The following is a 23,811-nucleotide window of genomic DNA, read 5'->3' as shown; positions in this document are numbered from 1 at the left end:
AAACTAACTTGGCTGGTCAGTGTCAAACGCTCCATCTTTCAGTTTCAGGCCGCAGAATGAAACCAAGGTTCCAGCTAGAACCAGTGAGGGCCTAGCCCGGCACATTTTCAAATAGCTAGCATTAAGCAGGCCAACATTACCCCCTAAATGATCCAGAATGTACAGGACATCGCAAGACAGGGTCTAACCTGACTTAGGAGAACAGAACTGCAAACTTTCCGTTTTGTGTTACAAGCTGTATTAGTGGGTGCCCTTATGGCCATCATCTTTCAATTATCAGGGCACCAACCAGCATAGCTCTGATGCAATATTTGACCATCTGTGAAATTAACTCCCTCCTGCAAGATAGTGTAATTCTGCCTCTGCCCATTGCTATGATGCCTGATAATTCTGGTTTGATTAGTCAATAATGGGTAATCAATGTCTTAGTTTTCCCCTGTTGGATCTTTTGAACTTGGGAAACCAAGGAAATGCATTCAGGAATCTGTGTCCAGAAAGAGGAGAGAATGTTTAACTTTCAGTCTGAAAACAGAAAGCTGGGAGCGGATGGTTGGCCAGAGAGGCCTCATGCCTCCCCAACTCCAGAGAATGTCCTGAGCAACGGTTGAGTGAATCTCCTACTTGTGAAGATGAACAATGAGATGACTGAGCGCATCTGCTGCAATGTACTTATTCCAGCTCAATGCTGAGCTAATAGAGTAGGCTCATCGCCCCAACAGCAGGATTCTAGTTGGATCGCAGGTTGACAAAGGGAGCAGGAATGGCTCCTCCTTGTTGGCGTAATGGGCCACCGAGTGTTATTCACCGAGTGTTATTCACCAAGTGTTATTCAATCACATGCACGCACCAGCACGCCATGCACTATGGGTGAAAGTATTCTCGGGCCAACCTCATTGCATAGTGCTCCAACTGATGGATGTGCCTACCTGATTGCCCATTTGTCCTGAGCTCAGTTCTGCTGCATACGAGCCTCTGATTGTCAGGAACACGGTCAACTGTGGGAGAGCCCCGATTCTTCGACAATACATGCTCTAAATATATATATGGGTTACTGCTCACTTACCCACTGGGAACGTATGCATCCACCTCCTCCGGTTTGACGTTAGTTTCATCGGCATCCGGGAAGGTGCAAACGGATTAATGAGCGCCCGCTGAGGAGTGTACCCGCCCGGCCGGATGTGGAGCATGGACTCAGCGCTGCCCACGTGAAAGCGGCCTGGGGCACTGGAATCTCTCTGTTGCGAGTCGATCATTCGCTCCAGGATATCTGCAATTAACAAAAACAACAGGTAATGGACACTTAGCGGGCAATTTTAACCTAAGGCGCCAGTCAGGAAACGGCCGAGATCGGTGCAACACTGGGTTACACCCCGCCCCCATTGTACTCTCCACTGAAGTTAATGGAGACCAATATCGGGCGAGGTGTAAAACTGGCGATCCACCCGATCCCATGGGTTTCCCACCCTGCGAGTTAGGTTAAAATTGCCCCCTTAGACTCCACTTGTACTGGAGGAACCCCCCCCCCCCCAACCCAACCCCTACCCCTTCGTTTTCTCCAATCCCTTCCCCACAAGGCACTGGTTCGTGCTGGATTGCAGTTCCATCGACACCAGTCTGCAGCACAATCCGTGAACAACGGAGAATGAAACCGCGCTCAGGACAGAAACATTCCTGCGGCCCTTAAAAAGGTCACAGAGACTATATATACTGCAAGATAGATTACATCGAATGTACAGCAGAGCAGGCCATTCCGCCCAACTGGGCCGTGCCGGTTTTTATGCTCCACACAAGCCTCCTCCCACCCTACTTTATCTCACCCTATCAGCATATCCATCTATTCATTTCTCCCTCATCTACTTATCTAGCTTCCCCTTAAATGTATCTGTGCTATTTGCCTCAACTACTCCCTGTGGTAGCGAGTTCTACATTCTAACCATTCTCTGGGTTAAGATGTTGCTCATCAATTCCCTATTTGCTTTATTACTGACTACCCTATATTTATGGCCCTAGTTCTGGTCTCCCCCACAAGTGGAAATGTCTTCTCTACGTCCACCCTATCAAACCCTTTCATAATCTTAAAGACCTCCATCAGGTCACCCCCTCAGTCGTTTCTTTTCTAGAGAAAAAAGCCCCAGCCTGTTAAATCTTTCCTGATATGTATAACCTCTCGGTTCTGGTATTTTTATTTGTTCTGGGATGTGGGCGGCGCTGGCAAGGCCAGCATTTATTGCCCATCCCTAATCGCCCTTGAGAAAGTGGTGGTGAGCCGCCTTCTTGAACCGCTGCTGTCCGTGTGGTGAAGGTACGCCCACAGTGCTGTGAGGGAGGGAGTTCCAGGATTTTGACGCAGCGATGATGAAGGATCAGCGATATATTTCTAAGTCAGGATGGTGTGTGACTTGGAGGGGACCTTGGAGGTGGTGGTGTTCCCAAGCGCTTGCTGCCCTTGTCCTTCTTGGTGGAAGAGGTCGCGGGTTTGGGAGGTGCTGCCGAAGAAGCCTTGGCAAGTTGCTGCAGTGCATCTTGTAGATGGTACACACTGCAGCCACGGTACGCTGGTGGTGGAGGGAGTGAATGTTTAAGGTGGTGGATGGGGTGCCAATCAAGTGGGCTTTGTCCTGGATGGTGTCGAGCTTCTTGAGTGTTGTTGGAGCTGCACTCATCCAGGCAAGTGGAGAGTATTCCATCACACTCCTGACTTGTGCCTTGTAGATGGTGGAAAGGCTTTGGGGAGTCAGGAGGTGAGACACTCGCCGCAGAATACCCAGCCTCTGACCTGCTCTTGTAGCCACAGTATTTATGTGGCTGGCCCAGTTAAGTTTCTGGTCAATGGTGACCCCCAGGATGTTGATGGTGGGGGATTCAGCGATGGTACTACCGTACTAAGGGAAGGTGATTAGACTCTCTCTTGTTGGAGACAGACAGTCATTGCCTGACACTTCTGTGGCGTGAATGTTACCTGCCACTTATCAGCCCAAGCCTGAATGTCGTCCAGGTCTTGCTTCAAGTGGGCACAGACTGCTTCGTTTTCTGAGAAGTTGCGAATGCAACTGAACACTGTGCAATCATCAGCGAACATCCCCACTTCTGACTTTATGTTGGAGGGAAGATCATTGATGAAGCAGCTGAAGATGGTTGGGCCTAGGACACCGCCCTGAGTAACTCCTGCAGTGATGTCCTGGAGCTGTGATGGATGACCTCCAACCACCACAACCATCTTCCTTAGTGCAAAAAAGATTTGCAAGGATACCTAGCACATTCCCCAGTGCCTCTATAGCCTTTTTATAATATGGAGACCAGAACTGTGCACAGTACTCCAAGTGTGGTCTAACCAAGGTTCGGTACAAGTTTAACATATCTACCGTGTAGGGCCTTCTTCCTACTCCGAGCAGCTCGGGCTCCGGGGCTCGGGCTCGGGCTCGGCGGCGGCGGGGCTCGGGCTCGGCGAGGCTTGGGCGAGGCTCGGGCGAGGCGGCGGCGGGGCTCGGGCTCGGCGGGGCTCGGGCTCGGGCTCGGCGGCGGCGGGGCTCGGGCTCGGCGAGGCTTGGGCGAGGCGGCGGCGGGGCTCGGGCTCGGCGGCGGCGGGGCTCGGGCGAGGGCGGGGCTCGGGCGAGGCGGGGCTCGGGCGAGGCGGGGGCGGGGCTCGGGCGAGGCGGCGGCGGGGCCCGGGCGAGGCGGCGGCGGAGCCCGGGCGAGGCCGTGGCGGGGCTCGGGCGAGGCCGTGGCGGGGCTCGGGCGAGGCGGGGCTCGGGCGAGGCGGCGGCGGGGCTCGGGCGAGGCGGGGGCGGGGCTCGGGCGAGGCGGGGGCGGGGCTCGGGCGAGGCGGCGGCGGGGCCCGGGCTCGGCGGAGGCGGGGCGAGGCGGCGGCGGGGCCCGGGCGAGGCGGCGGCGGGGCTCGGGCGAGGCGGCGGCGGGGCCCGGGCGAGGCGGCGGCGGGGCCCGGGCGAGGCGGCGGCGGGGCCCGGGCGAGGCCGTGGCGGGGCTCGGGCGAGGCCGTGGCGGGGCCCGGGCGAGGCCGTGGCGGGGCTCGGGCGAGGCCGTGGCCGTGGCAGGGCTGCTGCTGTATAGGACTCTGTTGTGGCCCTAAGGCTAAATGAAAAGTCCCTCTGAGGGGGCTTTTAGCTCTCCTCAGCCACGCCGAAGATTATTCGCAAATTCTATTACTATTTCTTGAAAGCCTGGAGCAGCTTTCCCATCCTATGCCCCAAGGCATCTTTTTGCAGCAGTTGCCGATGTAGCTCTCGTAGGAGTGATGCTAAATATACCATCCACATCCAGCAAAGTAAAACACCAAAAGCCATGGGCCTCACGCAGAGTCCACAGTGTGTACAGCCACCTGCTGTTGCAGCACAAGGGATTATATCTGATCTTCAGTAAGGAACCTAGGAACAGGAATTGGCCATTCAGCCCGTTGAGCCTGTGTGCCATTCTATTAGATCATGGCTGATCTGTATCTTCACTCCACCTACCCACCTGGGTTCCGTAACCCTCAATACCCTTACCCAATAACAATCTATCAATCTCAGTTTTGGAAGTATTCAATTGACCCCCAATGTCAACAGCTTTTTGGGGGAAGAATTTTCCAGATTTCCACTACCCTTTGTGTGAGAAGTGCTTCTTGACATCCCCTGAACAGCCTAGCTCTAATTTTAAGTTTATGCCCCATTGCTCTGAACTCCCCTATCAGAGGAAATAGTTTATATCTACCCCATTAATTCCTTTAATCACCTTAGTCATCTCAATTAGATCGCCCCTTAATCTTCTATGTACTCGGGAATACAGCCTAGTCTATGCATCTGTCCTTATAATATGCCCTTTTAGCCCCGGTATCATTCGGAGGTGTGGTGATTGATCACAAACAGGACTGTGGTCTGCTTTTGTCTCTGCCTGGCCTTCTACTGGGCAAAAGTCATATACCTCAACCGAGTGACTCCACACACTTGAATTCAGTCGACTGGCTCAGGATTAATATCTTGTGCAGTGGATTTGTCACATCAGGAAAGAACTTAAAACATAAACCACTGAATTAGCAGTGGTCGTGGTTTACAACTGTTCTGCTAACTGATGGCGGATTCTGTATGCTTGAGGCCTCTTGAGGACAGAGCCCATTAAAATACAGCTTCACACCACTCACTTATGGCTATGGCTTAAACGAATGTTGAAAATCCGCATTAAATTAGTCTACGGCCAGTGTGAGATCTGAAGGAAAGGCTCCACCCAGGGTGCAGGCACCTATGGGCCAAATATGCTGAGGCTTTAAGCAATGTGAGCATTCAAAGCCTTTAATATTAGAACTCTTGATTCAAAAGATCTCCCTCAAGTAGATAGTCAGTGTCCTCCTTGTTCTGGGGAGTCTTGCTCCTATTCAGCCAGCTGCTGATGAGGATACAGGAACGAACTACTGCAGATTAGCGGGTCAATGCTCGTTAGTTTTAGCTGAGGGGAGGGAGGGATATCTGAATCATTCTGCTCTCCAGTAAGTTTGAAGATCCCAGCAGTCATTGGTACTCAAGTTTGTGGGTGGAGATGCTGGGCAGCACCCGCTTGTGCCATGGGCCTTCAAGGGTCTGTGTCAAGGGAAACAATCTTGTGAGGTTACATAGTATAGATTTTATCCTTTACTGGGGCTGTACCAGAGTCTGAAAAACTCTCAGTACTGACCCGTGAGCCATCAAAAGCATTTGTTTGAATGTGGCCATGACCTTTTTGGTTGACATCTCCCAACAGGGGGGACCACCTTGTATTTCTAATCCAATGACTCCTTCCTAGGAAGGGTTGAGTGTGGCCTGCCCTTCACATTCCTAAACTCCAGTATTGGAGGGTGCTGGTGAATCATTGGTGAAACCCAGCTAGCACTGGGCAGATACATTCAGATCAGGTGACCTCCAATCAGGAGTGGCCCTCTTTTGTTTGTCTCTTTTCACTCAGTGTTGACCTGAAGGACTTGGGTCATGTGACCCGACTGCACTCACTGAATGTGGGCTGAAAACCCAAGGTAAAGGCTAGAAGCGGTGGTATGACAGGGGTAGTGATAAAGTAATGTATTTTGCACAGTGGCACACTGTTTATTGCCATTGTAGATACTTAGTCCCAGCTCGTACAGGCACGTGGGTATTTCTAATGCAGGCATGATAATAGATTTTACAAGGGTCAGTACCAGCAGACCTACCAAAGAACCAACAGCTCAGCAGGGCAAAAAGTCTGTGTGCCGAGTGTTTAAAGGGGGAGATATTTCTAAGCGAAGGGTACCTCTCGTTCAATAGAAGAAATTTACCAGGAATTGCTTTAACTGTATATTTTGCCAATTGTCAATTTGATTAGAGTCATGGAAACCTTTCACTGTGATCTCCTATTCTGCTGAAGCACTCCAGTAACTGGTAGTCCTGGAGTCGCTCTACTATAAACAGCCGGGTGCACAATTCCAAACTACCCTGAGAGCAGGATCCCAGGATTTCCCGGGGCGGGGCAGGATGGGGAGGCTCCGGAGCAGTCCTCGGGTTTGTTTACTGTTGGAAGTTGCACCTTGGGTTAGGTTTCAGGACCTGTGACTCGCTAGACAGAAAGTAGCAAATGGCAGAGGCTGTGGAGATGCCCAAGGTTGCCCTCAACCCTCTCAGCTGGAGTCCAGCAGACAGGGGCATGAGAGAAAGCAGTTAAAAATGTTTTTTTGAAGAAATCAAAACCTGTTCCTTACCCCTCGTGCTCGTGTACCCCAGAGAGCTGCTGACTTCATACTGGTGAAGGTGAGGCCGTGGGATCAGGAGAATATTTGAAATCTTTTCCAGAGAGCTGTCATCAGAGGCCTGGCTCCTGACTTCCTCCAGCGGCAGGGTCCCCCTGTGGTGGGGTGGACTGTTCGAAACGTCGTAGGAGCTGGAACTCTTTCTGGTGTGGCTTTCTCGAACAGGTCTGAGATCAGAGACAATAAATTCCGGTCACTGTACAGTATTGCTTCGACAGTGCTATACATCATCTGTAACATAACCTATTCAAAGCAATCAAAGAACCCACAAAGAATGGTCATTTTATAACCTCCTAATAGACAGAACACAAAGCACCAAAATGTAACAGCAGAGTGATGAAACATGGTCTTGTGGTTGGAATTACATAAGAACATAAGAAAAACCACATCACTCATAATCCCCATACCACTCGATTCCTGTCCTCAACGGGTCACAGTGGAGAATGTCCAAGGGAAGGAATGATCAGCGAGGTGGTCATCCTGGGCACCCACGTACTGCCTCCCGGACATTTTACTACATTAAAAAGGTGCTATATAAATGCAAGTTGTTGCGCTGGCAGAAGGCTGGAGGCAGGGAGTAGCTGCCCTCTACACTTTGGCAGAGGAGCTGCAAGACTCAAAGGGAAAGGCAAGAAAATACTTCAGGAATAAATCTTGGACTCCAAAAGTCTCTCGAGCAACAATTGCAAAACTCACCTGAAGGAGGTGGGCCGCTGGGCTCGGGAAGGTCCTGGCAACCGGAATACCTGGGCATCGTAGGCATCGTAATCCACCTGGATCGGAAGGCTGTTCTCCGATTCCTTTGGGCTGCTAGCACCAATCGCTAAAGATGAAGAAGTGCACAACGAGTAAGACTAAATGGATGACAAATATTCAGTGTCCTTTCCTCCAATGACTGTGGCATCTCTCAATAGCCCCTCACAGTATCGCTGTCATCTCAAATAAGTCCTCAAGAGGCCTACATAATGCCCCATAGCACCAAGTCACCGAGCTGGCAGGACGGTTCAGCTCCACGTTGCTTCTAAATATTTTAGGTCCTACCATCAACGCAAAAATAGAATTATGTAACAACGAATTCAGCTGTGAATGGCATTAAAGCTCTGTATTACTGGTTCAAATGGATGAGATTTGTACATTCGAAGCCAACAACCCACGCCAAAGTACATCCATTTTGAAGAAAAATGTTGATAGTATCACTCTGATTCTGCTGCTAGGACATTCAAGATGGCAGCCACTGAAGGAGGAGCGGGGGTGAGGAGAGAGCGTGAGAGAGAGCGAGCGCGAGATCCCTGATCTAACCACGAGTTTCAAAGCATCTTTCGCACTTTTAATACTCATTAAATGGGTTTAACCTCTTAGTTATCGCCCCATGCTTTATTTGTCTCTCTGGTTTGCCTCCCCAGAAAGCGAGAGGCTATTTGTCTGCCTCCTGTTCAAGGCAGTGGCAGAGATAGTTTTATGTTGTTTACATTTTCTCTTTATAACTCATAATTAAGTTGTAAGATTTACCCAAGAAACTCCGGGTGTTCTGGGTTTGTAATTATGGCACAGTGGAGGGAACGGCATGTTCACAGGTACGGAGAGACTGGAGGTCGAGGGTTTCAGTACCACACTCTGAAGCTACTTTTGTGCTGCACAAGACACGTGCTGGAGGTGCCGGCCTCCGATGCACTGGTCTCACCCGGCCAGCTGTGACACGGCATAATGTGGTCATAAAAACAGAAAAAGCTGGAAACACTCAGCGGGTAAGGCGGCATCTGTGGGGAGGGGAAGGTAGGGTTAACATGTCAGGTCGCTGCACTTTCGTCCGAACCAGCCTCTCTCCGCAGATGCTGCCTGACCTGCAGAGTGTTTCCAGCATTTTTGGCTATTTATTTCAGATTTCCAACTCCTGCAGTATTTTGGTTTTTGCAAAGCCTGTCGTTGGAAGGACTTCTTTTTTATTCGTTTATGGGATGTGGGCGTCACTGGCAAGGCCAGCATTTATTGCCCATCCCTAATTGCCCTCGAGAAGGTGGTGGTGGTGAGCCTCCTTCTTGAACCGCTGCAATCCGTGTGGTGAAGGTGCTCCCACAGCGCTGTTAGGGAGGGAGTTCCAGGATTTTGACCCAGCGACGATGAAGGATCAGCGATATACTTCTAAGTCAGGATGGTGTGTGACTTGGAGGGGAACTTGCCACTTTAGCTAACCCCGGCAAGATTGCTGCCAGCTGTGTGACACTGATGTGCAGAGACCTGCTGCCACTAGCATGGGTACTGCACAATATAGAAGCGGCTACACTCAGAGCATTGCCTCTAACCCGAGAGACTGGGTTCAAACATGGTATTACACATACACCTGTTCTTACAGTAATCAAACAGTGACCTCAAATCAACAGGGGAGAGGGGGGGTGAGAAGGAGGTCACAAACTATCAATATCTTCGAGATCACCACACATTAATGACATGGAGCACACTTACAGCAAGCAGAACAAAACTACAAACACAGCAACCCCCCCCCCCCCCACCCTGCACACCCTCACATACAGATTTAACAGCACATGCTAGAAAAATATAAGGGAGCAAGTTCAAGGTTAATATAATCTTGGTTTTAAACTGGCTTTCTAAACAGTTTGAGTTTTCTGCTCATGACCGAGGAGATCCCCTGAAGCAAATGGAGCTTTGAAACTCAATCCCAGGTATCTGTGAGTTCTGTGTACATTATGAAATGGGAAATGATGAGATCAGAACACATTGGGCACTGGAGGGCGTTGTTGGCTAGCACACTGCTCACTCATTGTCTCTTCATTTTGCTGGCTGCAAGTGTTGTCAGTGAAATGAGTCTGGACAGGCTCAAAACTCAGCACAAAATGGTACTAAAGTGTCAGCCTCACTCAGAGGCCACAGGGATGGCAGAGGGAAATGGAGACGGCTGTTGTGCCGGCGCAGCAGGAGTGCTCTGCGGAGGTTGGGGAAAAGCAGCAAGTGTATTACATCCAACCTGAGAGCACATAATCTAGAACAGGGTGACAATTAAAACACCTAAATGTTTCTTTCTTTAACATTAAACTATATCAAAGATTCCTCTACTTTTTGCCTCTTTTCTCCTGATGGTGGGGACTCTTGTGGTCAAGCGGTCCACAGGCACTGGTAGCCTGTACCTCACCCAAACAGCCAGTTTTCATACCTGACAATCAGGGTTAGCAGGCTATTCGACAATGGGGTGCACCACAACCAAATACAATCCAGTCCTCGCTCCTTATCTACATAGGTCACGGAAGGAGCCCCGAGGAGGGGCGGTTGGTGAGAAGGTCACGGAAGGAGCCCCGGGAGGGGCGGCTGGTGAGCAGGCCCGGGCGTTGGGCTGAAGATTGTCGGACAGGAGGAATGGTGGAAATGGAATGGCGGCGCGCAAAGACGCAGCGGCTTTGCTTCTCCCAGGACGGTGCTATTTACGTTTAATGTTAATGGTATTTGTACTGGACTCATGGGAGCTTGCAAGATCACATTTCGTTGTTCATGTACTTGTGCATTGTTCAATGACAATAAAGTTGAATTATTATTATTATTACGCGCACTTTTCCAGCAGGGACTGCAATCAGGCACAGGAACCCTCGCTGCTCTACCCCTTCCTAGCCCACAGGTGCTGAGGCCAATTGTAGCACCCTCATCACCGTCCCATCTGACATCAGCTATCTCAGCACAGAGTGAGGGTCTGATCAGTACAGCTCAGTGCCACACCAGAGAGTGCATTAACCCACCGAGCCACCGACTGTTCAGACTAGTGCGGCAGGGCTTTCTCCCAGCCTCAATTAGGTTCACCTGAAGTCTCCAGGAATTGAAGATTTACCCTCCAGGGGACTGCTGCGAGCAACCCAGGAAAAAAATCATAGAGGCTTTATGAAAGAGTTTTTAGTTATAAAAATATTGGAGGCGAGGAAAAAGGCCGTTACAGTAACAGTCAAGATGAATCTAATTGGGTAGCAAAAAGTCTGTTCCCTTTCCAATTGGTGCAGGATGGGCCAATGGCGGGAGTGTGGGGGTGGGGCAGGGCGGGTCGGGTCACGGCGGGAGATCATGTGATGAAACCCCCCAGGAATACACCCCACCAGAGTTGGCAACTCTCGCCTCAAATAGGTGGTGTTGTGGAGCTGAATTTTCCTGCGGTTAGTGAATCTCTGCAGCATTACTCAGTATCGCTGGACTTAAAAGGCTGCAGGTTATTGAGTGGTAGAAACCAGGAGGAGATCCAAAAAGGGCAGACGCAGCAAGTCCCAGCAAGCCAATGAATCTCCAATTTAACAACATCCGTAGTTATGACAGATAGATCACCGCCAGGGTCCAACATTCGGCTTCAACAAAGGGCTTGTTGTCTCCATGGCAACGGGAGAGTACCAGACGATGCAAACACTTACTGTTATCTCTGTTATTTTTGCCTTTCTCTGCTGGTGCCTAGAAAAACAGAAGAGCTGTAAGCAGTGGCTGACTGCGGGTTTTAGTGACATGACCTCAATACAAGAAACCTAAATCCAAGAGCTGTATAAAATACTAGAGATTGAATCTCGCATTTAGCAAATGTACTCATTTTTTTAAAAACCCCAGAGATCAAAAGAAAAACTGACACTCTTGAAAATGAAAAAAATAATCAGGTAGGAGAAGCCCCTTTTATAGGGCTGACCTGGTCAAAGAGAGGGGAGAACAATTAGACTGGGGGGGCGGAGAGCAGTTAGACTGGGGGCGGGGAGCAGTTAGACTGGGGGGGGGGGGGGGGGTGGAGTCCTGGGACTCAGTGAAGTAACTACTAACACTACTAACAATAACCAGCCCCAGGACAGTGACAGCGTAACACAAAGAATTCGACCCAACACAATCGTCGCTAAGCAAAAGGAAAAATATGTCATATTGGGCAGAAACAACAAAAACCCAAAGCAAACTCAATTGCTACTTGGCCCTAAATAGACAATACAACATGGCTGATTACCTGACCATGGTTAAGGATAGCAAACTGAGAAAAACCTTGACAATGTACAGACTTAGTGAACATAGCCTGGCGATCGAAAAAGGTAGACACAGGCAGACCCGGCTACCAAGAGAGGACAGGATATGCTCTCACTGCAGTCAGGGAGTGGTGGAGACAGAGATGCACTTCCTCACAGCTTGTAGAAAATATCAGGGCATAAGGGAGAATTTCTACCCAAAATTCACAAAAATATGCCCGGAATTCAGAAATTTGAATGACGACCAAAAACTCCCATACCTACTAGGGGAAGAGAGAAATTGTGTAACATTAGCGGCACACTATGTTACAGCTTGCCATAAACAGAGGGACAACCACTAAATATAAGAAAAGAGTATATATAAATTATATGAATGTATATTTATACACTCAGGGATATATCTGTTTATACACTGTATGGATAGATCTGTATTTTTGTGTACAAACATGAATGTTTTTCGATGCTTTGGCAACATAAGATGTAACTTGTCATGCCAATAAAGCGATTTGAATTGAATTGAATTGAATTGAATTGGGAGCAGTTAGACTGGGGGGGGGGGGGGGCGGGGAGCAGTGCAGTTAGACTGGGGGGGGGGGCGGGGAGCAGTGCAGTTAGACTGGGGGCGGGGAGCAGTACAGTTAGACTGGGGGCGGGGAGCAGTACAGTTAGACTGGGGGCGGGGAGCAGTACAGTTAGACTGGGGGCGGGGAGCAGTACAGTTAGACTGGGGGCGGGGAGCAGTACAGTTAGACTGGGGGCGGGGAGCAGTACAGTTAGACTGGGGGCGGGGAGCAGTACAGTTAGACTGGGGGCGGGGAGCAGTACAGTTAGACTGGGGGCGGGGAGCAGTACAGTTAGACTGGGGGCGGGGAGCAGTACAGTTAGACTGGGGGCGGGGAGCAGTACAGTTAGACTGGGGGCGGGGAGCAGTACAGTTAGACTGGGGGCGGGGAGCAGTTAGACGAGGGAAGAGTGCAAATATACCAATTGCAAACAGGAAGCTAATGGCCTCATTAGCACATAAATGGATTTTGAAGTGCTAGAAAAAGTAAAGAGATGAATCCTTTTTAAAATACTGGAACGGAATAAATCAAGGTCAGGTTTTGATGTTGGGGGAAAACGAAACTATCACAATAATAACCCTTTTACACTAATGGCACCTCTACAGTGACCACTATCTAACTGAAACTCAATCGTACACCTGGCATCCACACGTGTACTTTGCAGAGGGAAGCGCCACAACAGTCAGGAAACCTGGCTGAACTCTCTCTTCCCGTAGCAAAGGAGTGAAGGCCATCAACTGCTGCCCGCTCAGATCAGTGAACTTCGCTCATCAAACCTGGGGCCTTCTAGTCTGTACGGCATACCGTTCTATTAAATGGTGGTTCCACCCAATGGGACTTCGAATATCATTTTGTATTATTAAATTTAAAATAATTGTAGAGAAAAGCTACGCATCATATACACAGACAGCAAATACAAGAACTGCCACATATTGCTTTGGATGAATAATGGGAGACTTTAATAGGACCCAGAAACTAATAACTAACATTTTTCAAATGCTACTGCATTTCATCTTCAACCAGACCTCAACTCACCTTTCTTGCTGCAAGTTTAATGCGAGGAGTGAAACTATTATAATATAACTGACTCTTGGAGGTGTAGAAGCTGCAAATAAAATAATGAGACCAAGTCAGTTCAACAGGAATTTGCCAACAAAGTGGACATTGGTTGCTGTTCTTGAGTAGATCATCAATCAGAAATCTTCATGTTACAAATGCCCAACAGACTTGAGTTCTTCATTGCAAATTTTGACTGGATTTCACAGATTCTAAGCTGATCTCACCCCTCGCTCAACTCTCCCCATCTTTGATCTAGTGGCTCGCTGCGGCACAACAATCCATAGAAATGGGAGGACAGAAGGATTGGGATGGCGATCAATTTTGGCGAGAGAGAGAGCAGTAGAGAGAGGATGCAGCAAAAGATTTGAAGACGGATATAGGGTGCATGCGCCCATGTGTCTTACAGATATACACACGAGTTGATCTCCTCCTGGAGTAGCTCATAGACAAAAATAAAAATAATGGCCCAGAAATTCGGGTCCCAATGCGTGAGTACGCACGGGGTACTCACGCGTGGACCCGATGGAAGTGCCGGTTTCCTGCATGCGCGGGAAACCGACACTTCCGATCCTCTGAACGAAGGGGTTCAGAGGTCGAACGCGTGCACGTGGGAGTCTGCGCGTGCGCTTTGAATTTACTTTTTTTTTTTTTTTTAAACAGGTTTTTCCGTGAGGGTAAGTCTTTAGATTTTAGAAATGTAAAAACCAGGCGTAAGGACTGCATTTTAAAAGGTAAGTGGTCAATTAATTAAAATTAAAACATTTTTTCCACAGGCTTATTATTTTTAAATACTTTAAAGCAAGGTCAGTTTATTTTTAGCCCCTTTTTTTATAAAATTATTTTTTTCAAAAATTTAAATTATTGTTTAAAATAGTTATTTAATGTAATTTATAGTTTATTTAAAAAGTGTGATTTAAAAAAAAATGTATTTGAAGGTTAACTACTGTTTTGGGCCCTCAGCATTCATATGTTTTGACAGGTCTTTCTGTCAATCTTATGAATGGGCTTTTCCCTCCTCCGATTGGCTGCCCGTGGCTCACGTGATCCCAGGGGACGCATCGCACTAACTACGCCCCTGGGACACGCAAGCACAGCGCGCCAGCCTCTGGGCCAGGCCCCGGAGAGGAATTCCACGCAGGCCCAGAGCTCAACAGCCGGCGCGCTAGTTAAGTGTAGGTCGGGGGCTTGCACCCGCGGGAAGCCCCTGACCCAAATTTCTGGGCCCACGTCTCTATTTCTGTAACTGTTTCTACCCCACATTCTAATTTGATTCCCCGTCTATTTTGCTTCCCCTCTGTGCGGCTCCGATACACTTCCCCTCTGTGCAGCTCCGATACACTTCCCCTGTGCGGCTCCGATACACTAGCTCCCAGTTATATCTGCACCTCCCTAGCTGCTTTTATACCGGCCATGTTTTAATTCAGATACTAAGGGACCAGCGTCAGTGAGGCAGCTCCCAGTATTTACACTTCTAAATCTAGCACTCACATATCCACAAACTACAGGTCTGCTGGTAACATGAGGGACCCAGATTTAGCAGTGTAAATAGATGGAAATGATTCAGATTCCGGACTCCTCAAATTCAAATTAAAACAAGGCTATATAAAAGCAGAGTCTCAGACTCTCACCATTGCACTTTTAAAGTCTGTTCTTCCTGGCTACTGTTCAGAGCTCAGTACTAGGTCCCTTGCTTTTTGTGGTATATATCAACGATCTTGACTTGAATATAGGGGGTATGATTAAGAAGTTTGCAGATGATACTAAAATCGGCTGTGTGGTTGATACTGAAGAAGGAAGCTGTAGACTGCAGGAAGATATCAATAAATTGGTCAGGTGGGCAGAACAGTGGCAAACTGAATTCAATCCGGAGAAGTGTGAGGTAATGCATTTGGGGAGGGCTAACAAGGAAAGGAAATACACATTAAATGGTAGGACACTGAGTAGTGTAGAGGAACAAAGGGACATTGGAGTGCATGTCCACAGATCCCTGAAGGTAGCAGGCCAAGTAGATAAGGTGGTTAAGAAGGCATACGGAATGCTTGCCTTTATTAGCCATGGCATAGAATACAAGAGCAGGGGGGTTATGCTTCACCTGTATAAAACACAAGTTAGGCCTCAGCTAGAGTACTGCGTGCAGTTCTGGTCACCACATTACAGGAAAGATGTGATTGCACTAGAGAGGGTACAGAGGAGATTTACAAGGATGTTGCCGGGAGTAGAGAATCTTAGCTATGAGGAACGACTGGATAGGCTGGGTCTGTTTTCCTTGGAACAGAGGAGGCTGAGGGGAGACCTTATTGAGGTGTATAAAATTATGAGGGGCATAGATAAAGTGGATAGAGAGGACCTATTTCCCTTAGCAGAGGGGTCAAAAACCAGGGGGCACAGATTTAAAGTAATTGGGGGGAAGGTTTAGAGGGGATTTGAGGGGAAATTTCTTCACCCAGAGGGTTGTGGGGGTCTGGAACTCACTGCCTGAAAGGGTGGTAGAGGCAGAAACCCGAACCACATTTAAGAAGTACTTGGATGTGCACTTGGGATGCTGTAACCTGCAGGGCTACGGACCAAGATATGGGAAGTGGGATTAGGCTGGATAGCTCTTTGTTGGCCGGCGTGGACACGATGGGCCGAAATGGCCTCCTTCCGTGCTGTAACTTTCTCTGATTCTTCCATGTGCCCCTCTCTGAATGCCCCAGAGATATTTCACAGATTTACTGGATGTATCTCTTTAAAGCTCCCCCCACCACCGCCAAAGGTTAAGACACAGCAATAAGAGGGTCGAAACGTACTGCACAGGGAGTGAATACCCAGCCTGGGTGGGAAAGAAACCTCCGGGGTAGGGGGTGGGATTGCTGGAACATGAATATGTACAAGAGAAATTGGGGCTGGAGCCTCGATTGGAAAGAAGCAGGGGCTTGAGCCAGGAGGGAGTGAGGGCACTGGGTACTGGTCTGGACTAGGACAGTGGTGGAGGATCTGGAGCCACGGGCTTGTGTCACAGCTGGCTGGACTCCCTGGTGGTGGTTGTGGAGCTGGAACTCTCCCAATACTAGTTTTAACAATTCCAGTACATCTTCATTACAGGAGGATTCGTGTCGTAAATAGAACAGTCAGACTGGGGGAGTAGGGTGCTTTCCTGCAGTTGAGTAGAGTGGAGGGAACTTTACAGCTGGCTGCCCTACACCTGACTCCAGAGTACAGGAAACTTCGCGATATCCAGCACCGACGGGACCGAGCTGGTGCCGTTAGATCAAAACTTCCGGATAGACCAGCGCTAATGTTGAAGGGTATCTGACAACAAACACTGTTGCTTAGCAACAGCTTGTAAACACTCGGCCCGTACCTTGGAAGCGTCTCTGAAGCTGTTGCTAAGCTACAGAGATGCTTTCCACAGCCTGACTGTTTAAAAAAAATGCTAGGGGAAGAAAAAAAAACTAAGAAAACGGCTGCTGATTTCTGCCGTTAGATCGAGGTTTCCGGGCATACAACCTCCGGCTAAACCAAAGTTTCCTGTACTTGATATTGACGCTGGATATCACAAGCCAGTACAAAATGTGGTACTTGGTTGCAAAGGGGAAGAAAAAGCCCTGCAGTGCACACAGGACAGTGCTCCCAGCAGCAGGGAGACTCCGAATATTGCTATGAATGGGTTAGTGAAAGAAAGAGATAGAAAGAAAATAACTTGCATTTATATAGCATCTTTCACAACCTCAAGACATCCCAAAGCATTTTACAGCCAATGAAGTACTTTTTGGAGTGTAGTCACTGTTGTAATGTCGGAAACGCAGCAGCCAATTTGCGCACAGCAAGTTCCCACAAACAGCAATGAAACAACGTCCAGATGATCTGTTTTATTAATGTTGGTTGAGGGCCAGGACACTGGGGATAACTCCCCTGGGATCATTTACATCCACCCGAGGGGGCAGATCGGGCCTCGGTTTAACGTCTCATCTGATAGATGGCACTGCTGACGGCGCAGCGCTCTCTCAGTAACGGCACTGAAATATCAGCTTGGATTATGTGCTCAAGTCTCTGGAGTGAAATTTGAAGCCACGACCTTCTGACTCAGAGGCGCGAGTGCTGCCCACTGAGCCATGGCACTAGTAATGTTGGTCTTTGTAGCAAACCTACAGCTTCTGTCACAGCAAATCTAATCACGCGCATCGCTGACTGAGGAAATTATGTTCGCAATGACCACCAACCTGTGGTTTATCCAGTGAGGAATGTTGTAATCATCGCCCAGGCGAGAATCTCCAGGGATACTTCGATTGTGCAACTGTTACAAAGAGAGGGAAAGTTGTAACATTTCACACCAATGAGACACCATGATATTCTGGGAGAAGACTACAGGGACTTTTTAAAATACTCAGGGTAAATTTAACCCAACTCGGCGGGCGGGAAACCCATGGGATCGGGTGGAACGCCAGTTTTACACCCTGCCCAATATTACTGCCCACCAACTTCAATGGAGAGTAAAATCTGGCGGGGTGTACGACCGGCGTTCCACCCGATCCTGCCAGGTTCCCGACGGGCGGCCGAGGTTAAAATTGCCCTCACTTATTCAGTCACGCTTCTGATATTCATTAACGGGTGCTCACCTAAACAATGAAACTAGGCTTTGCCGGAACAAACAAAAAAAGCTTTTCACGATTGTGTCAAACCGCCCACCAGAGCACCAGCATTTATTAATTAACGTATGAAGATTGAAACATGATCACACAGAGTCTACATCCACCACACACAGCACTGATGGACAGAAGAGAGCGAGGTCCAGCGTGCATCCTCCACACTTCACATTCACCAGGCCCAGTCTGCACGAGGACCTCACCTTGGCTTCGGCGGCCTGCTTCTTTGTTGTTTCATGATCAAGCATTCCACAATCATATAATTAAAATCACAAGTAGTGGACTGATTGACACTGATTTTTAAACTTGAGTAAATAGGCATAAAGTACTTATTAATGAACAGGCACAAACTGCATAAAGGTGAGCAGATTCTTCAGCCGTCAAACACAAGCTCAGCACTGAAAAAAAGGTTCACGATATAAATACTGTCGTTCTATTTTATGTGCATACTTGCCAACTTACAAAACTTGAAACGCTGGAGAACAGCTTCAAAAAAGCAGCTAACAATTGAAAAAAAGAACAAGCTGTAACTGAAAAATAGTCCTGAATAAAGGCCTATGACCAAGGCCACTGGTTGATGGTAACCAAATCAAATTCCTTTTTATTGCAGTGGATTTCAGGAGTGTTTACGATTATTTTGGGCATTTCAGTTGGTTTCTGTGAAAACTGAAAAGGCCTCACATGACATACGAAAAGTAACAGTGACAATGGGAGTGCCCTTTGCTGCAGCTGTACCCACTATTCTATCAGATGTATTATTGGGGGGGGGGGGGGGGGGGGGGAATAAAAGTCCACAGAAGTGCAATTTTTGCAGTGGCGAATTTCGAATTTTTATGAAGGGGGGGGAAGCTGAACTCTGCTGGTGCAAAATTGATTTCTACGGGCATGCCCCCTAACGTAAGAAAACTACAGGAAACTTTGGTTTATCCGGAGGTTGTATGTCCGGAAACCTCAATCTACCGGCAGAAATCAGGAGCCGTTTTGTTAGGTTTTTTTTCTTCTCGTGGCTTTGTTTTCAACAGTCGGGCTCTGGAAAGTCTCTCTGAAGCTGTTGCTAAGCTACAGAGACGCTTCCAAGGTACGGGCCGACTGTTTACAAGCTAAGCAACAGTGTTTGTTGTCAGATACGGAGATGAAAACCTCCGTATGCTTCAACATTAACTTTGTATGTCCGGCAGTTTTGATAGATCGGCAACAGCTCGGTCCCGGATATCACAAAGTTTCCTGTACTAGGCACTTGGTCTAAGCGGTAAACAAAGCTTTAATCAACTGTTTTACAACATGGAGGTCTAGTTGTGTCCTTCACTAGTTCCTGTTAAGAATGTCCTGCGCAAGCTGGGCCCGTGCCCAAGTATTTATACTCTCCCTGGACAGCGCCACTCGCAGGCCGCTCAGTTGATTCATGTCACCCCCCCACCAGGAAATGTTGATTTTTGACACTTATTTTTGGGGCATTTATCAGCGTTTGAAGTGTACTGTGATTCAGCATTTGAAACTAATTAAAATAAGAGTAGTTATGATGAGTCACTACTGGCTCTCAGCCATCAGAAGGTAATACTCGCTGACTGCAACACAGCAGGCCTACATGAATGCAGGTGCAGCTGAATGAGAGGACAATGCAAGTCTCCAGGCTTCCTTACACCATTATAAAATTATTGAGACTTAATTAATGCAAAAAGCATTGATGTAAATAACATAACTTGTATCTCGATCACTGAAAGTCCTGTGCTCGTCAATCAGCCCCCTGATTGGTGCAGTTAGTATGGGGACTGACAGAACAGCGGATTCTGGGGCTGACGGAATGGCCTCACAGTGTTCTGCGGTTCACCTTTTCTACAATGGGGCTTTCAATCCAGTAGGGCAACTTCAATAAACTACTGACTGAAAAAAAATTAATACACAGTGAGAAGTTGGGTAGAGAACCTCCCTTCTCCAAATAGGTAGGTTCATCAGCAGCAAAAAAAAAACCATGACAGGAAGAATGATACAAAAGGTGGCTGAAGCCAGAATCCAAAGATGATCCGAATATTCAAACCCAATGACATCGAGTCTACAGCACAGAAACAGGCCATTTGGCCCAACTGGTCTATGCCAGCATTTATGCTCCACACAAGCCATTATAATCTTCACGCTTTAATATACAGCAGCAACAGACACCACTGGGACAGCACTAAAGGCTCAAATATACTCGCTGGATGAGGAAAATATACCGGGAAAATCCAACAAAAGGGACTTCATGTGCGAGTTCGGCAGGATGTGTGCTAAAGGTACATTTATATTGGTCCCAGCAGTGGGGCCACGTTCTCCGCCCTCTGCTCCCCACCCCGACCCCCCCACCTTTTATTTTATCAGTGTGCCCCCAATGATTGCTGCACAGGAAAGAAGGGCTTTTTCCACTGCCTCCAACAGTCGCTCTTGAAATGAAAGCTGGGTCCTGGAGGCTGGCAGCGCGGGGCCTTGGTCACTTCGCCTCGTCAGGTGCCAGCGGCAATGGGAGGACAGTCGTTCCCACTGGCAACCGCACACCAACCAATGTAAAAGCACCTTAGGAAGCTCAGAGAAATTAGAGACACAGCTAGTAATCTTTGTGAAATGCGGACTCCGGGTGGGTTGGATTAGCAAGAATGAATGAAAGCACTAAAAGCCAAAAATGACTAATGGCCTCAAATCAATTGCAGAGAAAGGAGTGGCGGCAACAAGGCACAGGATGTGCGTGGTGGATGAAAGATGAACTGATGCTGAATCGTCACCAGCTCATCTACTGGTGGCAGATAAAGTGGGGCCGGAAAAGCCGGATGATCTCAGCAACATGAGCAGACAAAATAATCTTTCGGTTTTTTTTCTCCAATTTATTAAAGGGCAGAAAGATTAAACGGGATTATTGCAACAAAACGGGATTATTCCAATGACTGAATCCCAAGATCATGAAGGAAAGGGCACAAGGAACCTGAGCAAAACAGAAACTGTGTGGAGCAGGGAGCAGGGAGCAGGGTCAGGGGACATCCTTTTATACTGATTTAATTGCCAATTTTCTGAACAAGAGAAAATCGTTCAATGTGCTGAGGAAATTTGCTCAGTGACAGGGATTTGATGTCTTACCCAGTTTGACTTTGTTTTAATCATCCAAGTGCTGCAGATCTTTATACATACCCTTGAAAAGGTTCACATGCTTATGGAAGGTAAACAGGATAAAGATGCTGCGTCGTGAAGAAAGGTGTGTTGGACAAAAGGCTCGGCAAAGAACTGCAGGAAGTCAAATAGGTAGAACTGCCAGGCCTGGGTACTCGAGGCCCTTAAAAACAGGATAGATGAGTCACTGGAACTCAGCTTGATTATATTTTCTTTTAAAAAAAAATCAGTGCACAGAAACTAGCTGTGGAGAACAGGGTGTTCAGAGTCGAGGAGACTCCTGTTTGCGGGGGGGGGGGCAGTGTATATCAAGCGAGGCCATAGCTGCCTGCTCAGGTGGACATAGTAAAGATCCCGTGGCAGTATTTCAGTAAGAGCAGCAAATTCTCCTGGTGATCTGGTCATATATCTCATTTATTTGTGGCACTTTGCTGGGCGCAAACTGGCTGCTGCACTTGCCTACATAACAACAGTGAATCAGAAGTAAATTCACTGGCTATGAAGAGGTGTTTTTCCACCAGTTGCAACGATTGTTGAAGAGAAAAACCACTTAATGCAGTTCATGGCAAATTACACTCGAGCAGCCTTCCCAGAATATCTGGCCGACATGTGACTCCAGACCCACAGCAATGTGGTTGACTCTGAACTGCCCTCCGAAATGGCCCAGCAAGCCACTCAGTTGTACCTAACCGCCACAGAGAAGTATACCAAGAAAAAAACCGGACAGACCACCGCCATGACAACGGCAACAGCACACCCAGCCCAGTCGACCCTGCAAAGTCCTCCTCACAAACATCTGGGGACTTCTGCCAAAATTGGGAGAGCTGTCCCACAGACTAGTCAAGCAATAGCCTGACATAGTCATACTCACAGAATCATACCTTTCAACCAATGTCCCAAACTCCTCCATCACCATCCCTGGGTATGTCCTCTCCCACCGGCAGGACAGACCCACCAGGGGTGGCGGCACAGTGGGATACAGTCGGGAAGGAGTGGCCCTGGGAGTCCTCAACATTGACTCCAGACCCCATGAAGTGCCATGGCTTCAGATCAAGCATGGGCAAGGAAACCTCTGCTGATTACCACCTACCGCCCTCCCTCAGCTGATGAATCAGTACTCCGCCATGTTGAACACCACTTGGAAAAAGCACTGAGAGTAGCAAGGGCACAGAATGTACTCTGAGTGGGGGACTTCAATGTCCATCGCCAAGAGTGACTCGGTAGCACCACTACTGACCGAGCTGGCGGAGTCCTGAAGGACATAACTGCCAAACTGGGCCTGCGACAGGTGGTGAGAGAACAACCTACTAGACCACGTCCTCACCAATCTACTGTCCGTGACAGTATTGGCAAGAATGACCACCACACAGTCCCTGTGGAGACAAAGACCTGTTTATTGGCAAGAGTGACCACCACACAGTCCCTGTGGAGACAAAGACCTGTTTTCACACTGAGGACACCCTCCATCGTGTTGTGTGGCACTATCACCGTGCTAAATGGGATAGATTCAGAACAGATTTAGCAGCTCAAAACTGGGCATTCACGAGGTGCTGTGGACCATCAGCAGAATGATATAGCACCACCAATGTTCCCTTTAAATTTTGTGTGCACGGCCCCTTTAAGGGGCTGCGCGGCCCATTCAGAATACCACGTATGTGCGGTTTTTCCTATTTAAAAAACAGTGAGCAGGCTGCAGACAGCTGCACGGCTTAAAGGGAACATTGACCACCACAATCTGTAACCTCATGGCCCGGCATATCCCTCACTCTACCATTACCATCAAGCCAGGGGACCAATCCTGGATCAATGAGGAGTGTAGAAGAGCATGCCAGGAGCAGCACCAGGAGAACCTAAAAATGAGGTGCCAACCTGGTGAAGCTACACAGGAATACATGTATGCTAAACAGCGGAAGCAGCATGCTATAAACTGAGCGAAGCGATCCCACAACCAATGGATCAGATCAATGCTCTGCAGTCCTGCCACATCCAGTCATGAATGGTGGTGGACCATTAAACAACTAACGGGAGGAGGAGGCTCCATGAATATCCCCCTCCTCAATGATGGCAGAGTCCAGCACATGAGTGCAAAAGACAAGGTTGAAGCGTTCGCAACCAGTTTCAGCCAGAAGTGCTGAGTGGATGATCCATCTCGGCCTCCTCCCGAGGTCCCCACCACCATAGAAGCCAGTCTTCAACCAATTCGATTCACTCCAAGCGATAAAGAAACTCCAAGTGAGCGCACTGAATACAGCAAAAGCTCTGGGCCCCGAAAACATTCTGGCTGTCGTGCTGAAGACTTGTGCTCCAGAACTAGCCACGCCTCTAGCCAAGCTGTTCCAGTATAGCTACAACACTGGCATCTATCCGACAATGTGGAAAATTGCCCAGGTATGTCCTGTCCACAAAAAGCACGGCAAATACAATCCTGCCAATTACCGCCCCATGTCTACTCTCAACCAGCAGCAAAGTGATAGCAGGAGTCGTCAACAGTGCTATCAAGCGGCACTTACTCACCAGTAACCTGCTCACCGATGTTCATGATTCCCGGCACCCCATCCACCAGCTTAAACATTCACTCCCTCCACCACCGGAGTTCCGTGGTTGCAGTGTGTACCATCTACAAGATGCACTGCAGCATCTCGCCAAGGCTTCTTCAGCAGCACCTCCCAAACCCGCGACCTCTAACGCCTAGAAGGACAAGGGCAGCAGGCGCATGG

General features: G+C 48.5%; 1 protein-coding gene across 5 annotated transcripts in view; it reads right to left on the bottom strand.

Moving 5' to 3' along the window:
• The window catches only part of depdc5 (DEP domain containing 5, GATOR1 subcomplex subunit), a 181,404-nt gene that overhangs the window by 112,523 nt on the left and 45,070 nt on the right, over nucleotides 1-23,811 (bottom strand). For all 5 annotated transcript variants that reach the window (XM_085962009.1, XM_085962011.1, XM_085962012.1 and 2 more), the window contains exons 16-21: nucleotides 17,543-17,616; nucleotides 13,317-13,386; nucleotides 11,137-11,173; nucleotides 7,439-7,565; nucleotides 6,695-6,909; nucleotides 1,064-1,267 (exon numbers count right to left, since the gene is read on the bottom strand). In XM_085962009.1, coding sequence (XP_085818135.1) covers nucleotides 1,064-1,267; nucleotides 6,695-6,909; nucleotides 7,439-7,565; nucleotides 11,137-11,173; nucleotides 13,317-13,386; nucleotides 17,543-17,616 — 727 coding nt within the window. The remainder of the gene's footprint in view (nucleotides 1-1,063; nucleotides 1,268-6,694; nucleotides 6,910-7,438; nucleotides 7,566-11,136; nucleotides 11,174-13,316; nucleotides 13,387-17,542; nucleotides 17,617-23,811) is intronic.

The sequence above is a fragment of the Somniosus microcephalus genome, chromosome 19 (assembly GCF_052327205.1).
Source record: "Somniosus microcephalus isolate GS21.2 chromosome 19, FLI_Smic_1.0, whole genome shotgun sequence".
Classification (NCBI taxonomy): Eukaryota; Metazoa; Chordata; class Chondrichthyes; order Squaliformes; family Somniosidae; genus Somniosus; species Somniosus microcephalus.
The sequence above is the reverse complement of the archived record's forward strand: the minus strand, read 5'-3'. Positions and strand labels throughout refer to the sequence as shown.